The following is a 14141-nucleotide window of genomic DNA, read 5'->3' on the forward strand; positions in this document are numbered from 1 at the left end:
TTTCAGTTTTTCTTTTTAGTTTTAACAAAACTATCCATGATTTTTTTTTTCAAGATTGCCAGGAACGTGGAATATTTAGGGTATTGTTTTGTCAATGACATATATTTATTCCTGTTTTCACTGGAACATATTTATTTCTGAGTAAACATTGTGTGTAAGTGGTCAGAACTCAAGAATAGAATAATTTACAGTGATGGTCATAGGTAAATGGCCTATCTACTATATATCACGTGATGAAAAATAAATGGTAAATAATGTAAACTCTTACAAAATCTGTCGAAATTGACAACAGAACCTTTCATATTGTTTAAAATGAATTCACTCAATCCTCTGTAAAAGTCAGTTCCTGTAAAAACGAAGAAATCGAAGCCTATGTGCAAAAATCAGTTATTCAGACAAGAACGAACTCTGAGTGAGTGACTGAGACTGAGTCGCCTATCGAACAATTCGTCCCACCCTTGTGATTTAATGCCCACTTTCCGGAGAAATCATTGCGAAAGCAGCCATTAAGACGATCCCGCCAATTTACTCAAGGGTAGTTGCAAACTTTCTGGTACTGCAGTTGCCAAACTCTTCCAGATAAGTTTTAGCCTAGGTGGCTGTTGTCTTTGTACGTGTATTTGTTACGTATATTTGGCGAACGCCGTCGGATAAGTGACAGGCGAATGACTCTGGTTGTTTGTTTTGAATGTTATTGTTGCCAGATGCTTTCAGATAAGTCTTGGACGTGGATGATGGTTGAATTTTGAAAGTTCAGGTACTGAACGCGTTCAGTCAGCGTTAGGCTGAACGGATGCTATTATTTGCTGTTACTGAAGATATCCCAGAGTGCATTTTAAGATAAAGAAAATTAAGAAAAACGACACAGTCATGACAGCAGTCTGAAAACGAATAGATATTATCAAAACACGATACTTTACCCAATACAATGCTATTAATCCTTTCTCTCCAGACTCAAGGAACTTTCTAAAAAGGAAAACTTTATCTTCACCCACAGAGCGACACAATGACCGCCGAGTTGTCCCACTCCATGCAGCTACGCCGTCAGGAGTTCCGACAGAAGTTAGAGGCAAGGGCACGCCAACGGCGGGAGAACCACGGGATATCTTCGCTCTATCCCTCAGGGACGCAAGGTTACAGGAGCTACGGAAGGCACAATGTGCATGTTCAGACTGAAAATTATTATGAACCGGTAAGTGCCTGAGTTTTCGGATGATGTTTATTATTATTATTATTATTATTATTATTATGTAATGTATTTAGATTCATCTCCCTCTCTCTCTCTCTCTCTCTCTCTGTACACATAAATACAAACCAGTACAGAAAATATATAGAAATATTTTACCTAAGAGGACATACAGAATGAAAATACTGCAACCTTAGAAAAAAATAATTACTCTCTCTCTCTCTCTCTCTCTCTCTCTCTCTCTCTCATTACATAAATACAAACCAGTACAAAAATATATATATAAAATATTTTACCTAAGAGGACGTACAAAATAGGAATCTCTCTCTCTCTCTCTCTCTCTCTCTCTCTCTCTCTCTCTCTCTCTTACATATAAATACAAACCAGTACAAAACTATATAGAAATATTTTACCTAAGAAGACGTACAGAATAAGAATACTGCAACCTTTAAAAATAATCTCTCTCTCTCTCTCTCTCTCTCTCTCTCTCTCTCTCTCTCTCTCTCTCTCTCTCTCTGCACATGAATGCAAATCAGTAAAAGATGAATGTATAAAGATATTTAACCTAGAATAAGTAAATTTACTCTTTCTCATTTTTCAAGTTTCCTAATTCAGGGCGGTGTCCTGTCTCTCTCATTTTTTTATTTTTTAGTGTCCTAATTTTTGGGCCTTTTTCTGTCCCCCTTGTAGCTGGAACGTCCCCCTGAGGCCGAGACAGGGGTGCAGACGGATACCTGGACAGAAGAAGGCGGCTTCGTGGTTCCTGTCATAGCGCCGACGGAGCCAGGAGTCGACAGTACGACGCAGGTCTATGAAACAGAGGTCAGTGCTGACTCTCTCTCTCTCTCTCTCTCTCTCTCTCTCTCTCTCTCTCTCTCTCTCTCTCTCTCTCTTTAAAAAAAATATATAGATATATGATTATTACCATAAAATTACTCTAAAATATAATTGTTCATGTATGCATGCAACTGGGAAAACGTTTTGATCTCTCTCTCTCTCTCTCTCTCTCTCTCTCTCTCTCTTTATCTCTCTCTCTCTCTCTTCTCTTTTATACATATGATTATTACCTTAAATTACTCTAAAATATATTCGTTCATGTATGCATGCAAGCAGGAAAACGTTTTGAATCTCTCTCTCTCTCTCTCTCTCTCTCTCTCTCTCTCTCTCTCTCTCTCTCTCTCTCTTACATATAATTATTACCGTTAAATTACTCTAAAATATATTCGTTCATGTATGCTTGCAAGCAGGAAAACGTTCTGAATCTCTCTCTCTCTCTCTTATTTTCCCATAAATTTTAACATAAAAACATTTCATTTTCCAAGGCGTTTTCGTACAATTTTTAAACAATATATTACTGACATAGTAATTATAACACTGTGTGGTGATATATTTTGCATTCAGATCTATGCATGCATAAGACTTAATAATTATTTGCAGCTGATTATTCATTTTATTATTGTTGTTATCGTCGTTGTTGTAATGCCGTTTGTTTTTTACTTAGTTTTTTTTTTTTTTGCAAATATATAAATTCAAAATCATGCATTGTGTATCACAGCCTTTTCGTTATTTTGCTGTGACAGGTTTTTGCAAGCGCTTTAGTCCTGTCTTTTGGAGTAATCAGTTTATAAGTCTTATTTTATCACATAAAGCCTTCACGTCTTTTTTGAGAAATATCCGCTGATAAACAGTGGTACAGTTTCTCTCTCTCTCTCTCTCTCTCTCTCTCTCTTTATATATATATATATATATATATATATATATATATATATATATATATATATATATATATATATGATTATTGCCGTTAAATTACTCTAAAATATTCTTTTATATTTGCATGCAAGTAGGAAAGCATTTTGAATCTCTCTCTCTCTCTCTCTCTCTCTCTCCCGCTCTATATATGATTATTACCGTTAAATTACTCCAAAATATATTCGTTCATGTTTCCATGCAAGTAGGAAAACATTTTAACTCTATACATATGATTATTACTGTTAAATTACTCCAAAATATATTCGTTCATGTTTGCATGCAAGTAGGAAAACATTTTGAATTTCTCTCTCTCTCTCTCTCTCTCTCTCTCTCTCTCTCTCTCTCTCTCTATATCTCTATATATATATATATATATATATATATATATATATATATATATATATATATATATATATATGATTATTGCCTTTAAATTACTCAAAAATATTCTTTTGTGTTTGCATGCAAGTAGGAAAACATTTTGAATTTCCCTCTCTCTCTCTCTCTCTCTCTCTCTCTCTATATATATATATATATATATATATATATATATATATATATATATATATATATATATATATATATATATATATATATATATATAATTATTGCTGTTAAATTACTCCAAAATATATTCGTTCATGTTTGCATGCAAGTAGGAAAACATTTTGAATTTCTCTCTCTCTCTCTCTCTCTCTCTCTCGTTTATATATGATTATTAATTATTACCGTTAAATTACTCCAGAATATAATCGTTCATTTATGCATGCTAGTAGGAAAGCGTTTTGAATCTCTCTCTCTCTCTCTCTCTCTCTCTCTCTCTCTCTCTCTCTCTCTCTCTCTCTCTCTCTCTCTCTCTCTCTCTCTCTCTCAGAAGTATGCAGCTTAATCCACCTGTTTTCCGTGCGATTTATGAGATTATTAAATGTTAAATATCCCTTTTCGTTCTTCTGTTGGGGTTTAAAACCAAAGATTTTAGTTAAACATCTTTTTTATATGCAATTTTATTTAGCATACTTGTGAATAAAAGTTAATGTAAGTGTGCATTCATACGCAAATTCCCCGACGCATGTCAAAATGTTCAGCAGATATGCCTTCAATGTCAGATCTTGATGTTTTCGAATTATTTCAAAACAAAACTGACTTATTATTAAGTGATTTTGATCATTTGCAAAACTCCTCCTGTAAGCTGATAAAAAACCGTAAAATTTTTTACTATTTTTGTATATTCTTTTATCATTGGTCCGCAAATTTCGGAAATTAAGAAATATTCCATGAGTATCAAACTTATTTTTATAATCTTGAAATAATAACAGGGTGGCTTACGGCAGGATCTTCGGAAACTTCAATTAACACTTTCTTAAATCCTCTGTAATTCGATGCTTCAGATAACTTGCTTTTACTGTCTTCAAGTCTCTGCTCATGGATAAAAAATGACTGTATAAAGACTAAACTTCTTGAAAGGGTTCTAACACAAGTTGATCCCGTTTCATTTAAACTGAATGGCCGCCCCTTCTTTTCCCCTCTGGTACAAGCAGCTAATCGATTTGGAAGAATCGGTGGGTATCTCTTTCATTCCATTGTTTAGAATCTACTAGACAACTGCCTGTAACACTCGAGGCTTCCTCGCACGAGCTCTGCTATAAAATGGAAGACTGCAGTATCTGCAAACATACAAAACTGAGAAAAATGATATACAGCAGATACTCCCTTGCCTTACTACTGATTTTGCAGACACTGCAAATGGGACCCCGTAAATACTCCTGGAAAGCATCGAAAAATCATTCTGAAACTGCAGTAACTTGTTTATTAGTGTTTCACGAGCCCAATAGATGGCATATCTCATTTTCGAAAATTTTGCAGATGTTGCAGTTTTCCATTCTAGGGCAGTATCGGCCACGTACTGCTAAGTTCGTTAGCGGGCTCGTGTGAGGAAGCCTCTGTCTGCCAGAGATATAAACGATCCTTTCACGACGCTTGAAAGATTTCTGCATTTTCTGCAATTCGCTTAATTGATAGGACCACAGCAGATGAGGTAGCATGAATAGTGAATAAAGTCGTAGTGTCGTTTCTTTTTGGGAAAAGGGCTGTTGAAAATGGAATTCAGAATTGTATACGAAAGCCTTTCACTTGCTCAGGTTTATTTTATGGGGTTAAACAGCTAATTTGGCAGTATTCGGGGAAGGACTTTGTCTTAACGCTTGTAAGAAAAGTGGACTTATCCCATGTCAGTAAACCCCCCCCCCTTAATCCCGGGGTGACCCCTTAGTCTTAGGCCTACATGCTTTAATTCTATTCACTTCTCCAAGCATATCCTCCTTTCGAGCCCTTAGGCCTAGGCCTACATGCTTTCATTCTGCTCATTTCACCAAGCTGCTTCTCTCGAGCCCTTAGGCCTAGGCCTACATGCTTTCATTCTGCTCATTTCACCAGGCTTCTTCTCCTTTCGAGCCCTTAGGCCTAGGCCTACATGCTTTCATTCTGCTCATTTCACCAAGCTGCTGCTTCTCTCGAGATCCACTTATTTAGTGATGCTTTCCCGGGCTCCTCATATCTCTCGCTGCAACCTTTACTGACGTTTCCGTGTCAAAGGTAGGAGTGTATATATATTTTAAACATTAACTTGCCTAAACGTAGATTCCCGAGGCTTTGGGATGCCTTGCTTGTTACATTGCTAAGCATCTTCCACCTGCGGTTAATTAAAACTCTTTGCTTCCGACATTCTGTGGTTGGCTACCCCAAGCTTCATGCCATGTTTCTGCTATTTTCTCACCCACCTGCTTAGGTTCTTCGTATGAAAGGCTTCAATAAACACAAGAGCAATTGGCTGTGTTTTACATTCTTGAAATAACTGACAACATTTCATCCACTCTTAGGTCTTGTGGTTTCTGCCTCATTTCTATTTATGTACCTTTTCTCCTCCTTCTTCTTCCTTCTTTCAGGATTACGAAGAGAGTGGGGGAAAAAAGCCTACTCCTTTCATAGAATCTTAAAAGGAATTGTTTTCAAAAATTTTAAGTAGGGACTTGATAAGCCTGCCATAAAAATTTTGTTGAAAGGTAAATTGAATTTCAAGTGACAGATCTTTTTACCACATTTCCAATGTAGAATGCAAGGCTTGTTTAAAAAAAATTGTAGAAAATTAAGTATTGTAAATATTGTTACGTGATTTACATACGTTACAAATTATATATCCCACCGGTGTCTGTTGGTACTAGAACGAATGACTAATTGGGAAAAGCGTTGTGAATGTAACGCGTTTTGTAAAGCACTTGGTTATTTTGCCTATCCTGGTATTCATTCTCTGGATGTATGTATGTTCATCATACATATATATAAATGTATGTGTGTTTGTTTATTGTATATTTGTTTTTTATCGTATCGAGCGTTAAATTCCATGAAGGCTTAAAGAGCCATTTAATAGTTTTTGTTTGTGTTCGTGTGAATAAAGAGTGGCATTTTTAACAATAACAATGGCCACCAAATTCATCATGACTTGCCAAATTCTTAGCATACTGTACATCACCAAGAAATGCCATGGGCTTCTTCGAAGGCCAGTCATGCATCTCTCTCTCTCTCTCTCTCTCTCTCTCTCTCTCTCTCTCTTTTCAGTATTCATCAGGAAGGAATGCCATGGGCTTTCTCGAAGGCTAATTATCTCTCTCTCTCTCTCTCTCTCTTAGTATTCATCAGAAGGAATGTCATGGGCCCCTCGAAGGGCCAGTCATGCATCTCTCTCTCTCTCTCTCTCTCTCTCTCTCTCTCTCTCTCTCTCTCTCTAAGCGTGATATGACTTTTCAAAACAGTGGTCTCCCAGCAAAGCTCTCTTCGATCTCTTGTTATATCTGAAGGACAAATTCCTCAGTAGGTTTTGCTTCTATGAATAATTAATACTTCGTGTTTTATTTTATTTTTTTTGTGTGTGTGTGTCGAGGGGAGAGTTCGAGATCTCATCTCTCGTGTGTTTTACCTTTAGACCCAAATGTAAATGGGCACCAGGGGCAGGTATGAGTTGAGAGAAGGGCGTGGGGCCAGCAATCTCACCCCTTAAGACCTGTCGAAAAACTGAAAAGGATTTATGCTAATAATATTATATATGTATATATATATTTATATTTATGTATATATATAATTTTATATATCTATCTATCTATATATATATATATATATATATATATATATATATATATATATATATATATATATATATATATATATATATATATATATAGAGAGAGAGAGAGAGAGAGAGAGAGAGAGAGAGAGAGAGAGAGAGAGAGAGAGAGAGAGAGAGAGAGAGAGATTTAGTAATGAGCGGAACAATACTTTTCACAAAAATCTCTCACGGAGAACAGATACAATATTCGCTTTGCACCATACACAAACATACGTACCAACGGAAAATAATCTCACTAATTCTTCCTTATCCCGTAAACGCTTCACTTAGCGGCATCTCTTCATTATTATTCTTCTTTTCTTGTCGTGACGAACGTCTGATAACGGCGGAGCAACTGGCGTCTAGCGACGGAGATTGGGACGTTGATTAGGCTGACCTGAATCCTCAGAGGCGTGGGAAACGTTGCGGAAATAGATAGCAATTCGCTTTACGTGAACCTTCGAGCGATCGATTGATGTATGTAAAGTACGTCAGGATTTGGCGAGTCGAGTCTCTTACGAATTGCTTTGAATTCGGGGCGGCTGAAAATAGCCGTTGGTCCTGATACGTATGACGGTTTTCGTATTTTTTTCTTTTCTTCTTCTACTTCTTCTTCTTATTATTATTATTATTATTATTATTATTATTATTATTATTATTATTATGTAGAACCCTCAGTGCCGAGAACAGAAGTAATTTTGTATAAGGTCCACAATAATACATCTAAGAATGTACTGATGTATTATTGTGGACCTTATACAAAATTATTATTATTATTATTATTATTATTATTATTATTATTATTATTATTATTATTATTATTATTATTATTATTATTATTTTCTATCTCAGTCATCCTATTCGACTGGGTGGTATTTATAGCGTGGGGTTCCGGGTTGCATCCTGCCTCCTTAGAAGTCCAGCACTTTTCTCAGTATGTGCGCTGTTTCTAGTAGCACACTCTTCTGCATGAGTCCTGGAGCCACTTCGGCTGCTAGTTTTTCCAGGTTCCTTTTCAGGGGTCTTGGGATCGTGCTTAGTGCTCCTACGATTATCTGGTACAATTTCCACTGGCATATCCCATATCCTTCTTATTTCGATTTTCAGGTCTTGATACTTATCAATTTTTTCTCTTTCTTTCTCATCTACTCTGGTGTCCCATGGTATTGCGACATCAATGAGTGATACTTTCTTCTTGATTTTGTCAATCAGCGTTAAGTCTGGTCTGTTGTTACTAACCACCGGCAAATAGCGAATGAAGTGTGACTAACTCTACGGACATTACTCTTCACATTTCACTTACTCTGCTTACTGGTCTCTGTACCTTCCACGGCGAGGTTGAACTGTGACCCAACATTTAATTCTTCATCAATCAAAGAGATTCCGTTTCGTGACGTGATTACTGTGGGTTATGGCCCATATCGCGGGCCATAGTACCGCACTTGTTTACGCAAGGTTCAGCAAGATCATCTTGTACACACATATGTTTTATATATATATACAGTATATATATATATATATATATATATATATATATATATATATATATATATATATATATATATATATATATATATATATATATATATATATATATATATATATATATATATATATATATATATATATATATAGGCAATACCAATGAAGGAAAGTGAAACAACAGAGTGGTGCTAGGCCTTTCGAAGTTATTAGAATGCTCTCTCTCTCTCTCTCTCTCTCTCTCTCTCTCTCTCTCTCTCTCTCTCTCTCTCTCTCTCTCTCTCTCATAACATAACAAACAGTCCCACAAACACATTATACGTATAGTGATGATAACGTTTTTCAACTAAGTCGGCAGTGAATTGTATCTTGGTCATATCTGACGTCAAAAACTGCTATGGACAGAAAGACAGTTCTGTAGTTAATGAACATTTCGACGAGTCGGCTTCTCGGGTTCAAATTCAGGTAGATACCTAAAACCAACTTACAACTTTTCGTTCCAGATAGCGTTTATAATTACGGGTCAAATACTGTGGAATTACCAAAAGTCAGCATTATTGGTGGATAAAGCATCACATAAGGATGCAGATAAGCATCTTTTGAGAAATGCTTTTTTATGATTCCGTCTGTCTGGATGAAAGAAACACGGTTTTAAACAATAATTTTCAAAGAATTCTTTTAAGTACTTGCCATGGTTACAGGTAGCTGAAAAGCATTTTATGTGCATCTAAACTTCCGCTGTGTTTATATAGTCCAAATTCAGATATAGATTTCAGTGCTGTGAGTTTAATCTTCCTAATTACAAAGCAATACTTTCCGTTAAATATGAACCTTGCAATTACATTGTCCTTAGTCACAAATAAAAGTGAGATTTCTAACTACAATACTCCCTTCTTTAATTATACTCCAGGTACCATTCACGTTCAAATAAGACGAAAGAGAAGATTTACACAGCATAGTTTCTTTGATAATTATTCATGTTCTGAATAATAATGAGTAATTATAAAAATGGAAATAAATCGTATACTTCGTTTAGAAACTGGCGCTCTTATTGTCACGAATTCCTAAATCGTCTACAGTGATATATTTGAATATATAAAATAGGATATTTTATTCCTGATTTAAAAACTGGCTTCATATTCAAGTCGAGGCCCGGGCATTGGTGTTTGGTGGGTGGGGGGAGGAAGGGAGGATGAGGAACGAAGTGCAACAATCGATCGTAACCCTGAATAACAGGAAGAGGGGAAAGGATAATGGAGGGAAGAAGAATAGAAAATAGAGAGAACAGCACTTGAATAATAGAGTGAGAGTGATGGCTGTCAGCTGAATCCAGCGAGAATAAATTAATAATGAGATTCTGACTATTATTTATTAAAATCATATGTGATCATTCGAAAGACGTATAATTTTTTCATCATTACAAGTGGTTTTATATCTTTGCTTCGTCACTAACCCCGTGTTGGAATCCCAAATGAGTCGAGACCCTTCCGGCACGTTCTGATAATCCCGTCATGCCTCTGTTGACACAAGCGAGAAAATGGTACATGGTTGTAAGTCGATTGTGGTATGTCGCGACCGGGTTGGGAAAGAGTGTGGGGCTAGCAGCCCCGTCCGAGGAGACTTGTTGAGAACCGTAAGGCTATTTTTTGTAAGCCAATCCGTGTAAGGAAAGTCATTGATATATATATATATATATATATATATATATATATATATATATATATATATATATATATATATATATATATATATATATATATATATATATATATATATATATATATATATATATATATATATATATATATATATATATATATATATATGATATAGATAGATAGATATGTGTGTGTATGTATAACTGTATCACGGAAATATGGAACGTGATGAATATATAAACACAAAATCCACGAAGGAAAGAGAAACAATGGGGTACTGCAAGGCCTTTCGACTTGTAGTCCTTTACTTAGCAAAGTCGAAAGGCCTTGCAGCACTCCCTTGTTTCTCTTTCCTTCGTGACATTGCCTTTATATATATATGTATACACACACACACACACACATATATATATATATATATATATATATATATATATATATATATATATATATATATATATATATATATATTATATATATATATATATATATATATATAATTTATATACATATAAATTACCATTGTCACCAATAATTCACCAACAGGAATAACTATGAAAAATCCTATCCTTGGCAAAATGAGAATATAAATATATTCTCTGATATTCTCTTCTCCCTCTGCCTCCCTTACCATTACGAAACCATTCACTAATTCCTTTAATCAGCCTTTCCGTCAACACTCCCCCCATTTTAAGTAATAATAATTACTGGTCTTATTTTCGGAGAACTTGCGGGGGCTTGAGTTCTTAGCCCCTCTTGTCAAAGAATTTAATACCCGAGGTTCTATGCGTCAATATTCGAACGGATAAGAAGGTGGGCTGGTGTCCTCTCTCTCTCTCTCTCTCTCTCTCTCTCTCTCTCTCTGAAGGGCCGTGTATGACAAATCTTTCCACTATCTTGCATTGGTATTAAGCTTGAATTCTGCGTGTGTATATATGTGTATATATATATATATATATATATATATATATATATATATATATATATATATATATATATATATATATATATATACGCTGGCTGTAGCAGCTGTACAGGAAACTCGATTGCGTCGAAGAAACTTCGGCTCATTTTTTACTTTTTCTTTTTCATTTTCGTGCATCTACCCACTCAAGAAAAACATGATATTGACAGACCTATTTAATAGTATTGTTATTTTTCTTAAAAATTAAAAAACTCCCGGACAACAGAAAGAATTAACCTCTTAAACTACTTTACATCACAAAATCCCACATTGGAAGCCGCCAGTCAAATCCGCCATTGAAATCTAAAGCTGCTCCCCTGAAATATACCTTTCTTTAGCTACCAGTACATTTAGCTTCAATTCCCTCCATAATCCCGAGTGATTTCTGGTTATAATGGCTCCAACCTCAGCGCGAAGACTATAATGGCTCCAAAGTCCTTTCAGAGATACATGGTCGTTTATCCCGTGTAGGCAAACGTGGTTTTGGATCTTATTGACAACTGAGTCTTGTATAATCTTGGCGAAGGCTTTTCTGTTAAGTGAATTGGTCATTCTTTATGAGATGAAGTTGTTTCATTGTAATTTTGTATACTGAATTACCCTGTTCTCTCGTTCGCTTCCACTGAATACAGTATTTTGTATAAGTAATTACTTTATTCTGTAGTTCCCTTCCACTGAATAGATTATGAAGTTGATAAATAAATGTAATTATCTGTCGATCACCGTAATAAAAAGTATCGTTATTTTGTATAAATAATTACATTATTCTCTTATTCACATCCGCTGATTACATTATGAAGTTGATAAATAAATATAATTATCTGTCGATCACAGTAATAAAAAATATCAAATGGAATAAGTCAACTCGATATTTTTGTCAAACGTAGTTGATGTTATTACAGTTTTTAATAAATAAGTGTTTATATTTTTCACAAAAAAATTAGTTATGTTATTATGTGAGGGTGGTCAGCCATGCATATCAGAAGATCTGTTGCAGAGTCTATAAAGAATTGTTTGCAAGTTCGTTGATAAGGTTGCCATGGAAACGCCATTGCAACAAGCAGTATTTGCAGATTATGTTTTGGGCAAGATTTCTCGAGCGAACGTAACCTAAAAGGTAGCAATTTAACGTATGTAATTGCCTTCAGTAACGGTAATTTCGGATTTATGATTCGTCTTGTAGTAAGTTTCTGAGATCTAGAGTTTACAGTCATGACAGCTAAGCTCTTCTGTGGTTGAGAGGTGGGTAAAACTTTAATTTAGTTTCCTCTTACATAAATAGACATAACCTTTCCTATAATGCCAAGGTCCTGGCCTAACCAGATCTTACCTGCCTAACCTACCTTAGGGCGACGTGCCCTGACCTGGCTGGGGGGGCCTGGACCCCCCAAAAAGGCCGTAATTTGTCCTGGTCGGCGACGGGTGGGAATCTGGCCGCGCAACTAAAGTAAAGTTTTACCCCCAAATGAAACCTTGAGCAATGATTATCTGTACTTGGCTAATTTATATATATGTTGATCAGTGACTTGATAGTTTTAGATAGCTGAATTTCAAAGGCATTAAATTGTCAGAGCTCAGCATCGAACGTTAAGTAATAGTTTTATATATATTTATATATATATATATATATATATATATATATATATATATATATATATATATATATATATATATATATGTATATATTCTGCAGGTGAAACAAGAAACTAAGCCTACGACTACTTAATTTTGCGATGACACCGAGTTTAGAAGTACTGTCTTAACTGCAACCCCTTTCATTCATTTTTACTGTACCTCCGTTCATATTCCCTTTCTTCCTTCTTACTACCCACCTCCTTTACTCTCAATTTTCCTATCAGCGCTGAATGATCTTATAGGTCCCAGCGGTTGGCCTTTGGCCTAAATTCTATATTCCATTCCATTCCTTTTGTCTCTTCTCACGTAGCTGTTCAGCTCCTTTAATAACGTCCGGGTAAACTCCTTTATAATGAAAATCATTACCCAGGCTATACATAGGCAGTTTATGCCTTAGCTAAGTTTCCTGTTTCCCTTCTAGGAAAAGGATTGCTGTAGACATTTTGAATTGAATTGAACTGGATACAGAATTTAGGCCAAAGGCCAAGCACTGGGACCCATGAGGTCATTCAGCGCTGAGACGGAAATTGACAGTAAAAGGCTTGAGAGGTGTAACAGGAGGAAAACCTCAAAGCAGTTGCACTATGAATCAATTATGAGAAGATGGAAGAAAGAGAATATGAAAGGAGGTACAGTAAAAGAAATGAAAGGGGTTGCAGCTAGGGGCCTAAGGAAGGCACGCTGCAAAGAACGTTAAATAATGCCTACAGTGCACCGCATGAGGTGCACTGACGGCACTAACCCCTCCTTACGGGGTGTAGACGTTTTGGTACTCATTATTTTGATAATGATATTAATGATGACAGGCTGAATTGTTATTATATTCAAAATCAAAATAACCACAACATTAACAACCGTAAAACAGTAATAATAACATTGTTAAATAACCTGGGAGTCTACTATTTCTGTTTGCAAATGGCATTCATCTGTCTTGTCCTCGAGGGAGAAGAAAATGGTTTTACTTCGCAAAACCTCGTAAAATTTTATTTACCGGAGAAGCAGGACGTCACGTGACCGCGTCCCATAATTCACTTCTGAAAATGCGTACCCCTGGTATTAACTATAATGGAGGTTACCTCACACGGCTTATTTTTATCCATTTATTTTCCCGCTCTTTCTTGGACATTTTTTATAGCCTCGGCTAAGCGTAGGTTTTTTTTTTTTTTTTAGAACCTGTGTTGCCATGGAGTTTTTTTTTTTTTTTGGCTGGGGTTTTTTATGCTTTATGTTGAAATTCTAGAGGAGTTAGGAAAATGTTGGGTTTTTTTTAGGCTTTTTACGTGATAGATGTCTTCCCCTGAGGTGATG

The 14141-nt window shown here is 35.6% G+C and overlaps 1 protein-coding gene across 1 annotated transcript in view; it reads left to right on the top strand.

The window, feature by feature from the left end:
• Nucleotides 1-14141, top strand: part of LOC136825616 (retinitis pigmentosa 1-like 1 protein) — a 106030-nt gene that overhangs the window by 66551 nt on the left and 25338 nt on the right. Inside the window, exons 4-5 of the mRNA XM_067082203.1 lie at nucleotides 998-1192; nucleotides 1877-2008. Of these exons, the coding sequence (XP_066938304.1) occupies nucleotides 998-1192; nucleotides 1877-2008 (327 nt within the window). The remainder of the gene's footprint in view (nucleotides 1-997; nucleotides 1193-1876; nucleotides 2009-14141) is intronic.

Source organism: Macrobrachium rosenbergii, chromosome 39 (assembly GCF_040412425.1).
Source record: "Macrobrachium rosenbergii isolate ZJJX-2024 chromosome 39, ASM4041242v1, whole genome shotgun sequence".
NCBI classification, from domain to species: domain Eukaryota; kingdom Metazoa; phylum Arthropoda; class Malacostraca; order Decapoda; family Palaemonidae; genus Macrobrachium; species Macrobrachium rosenbergii.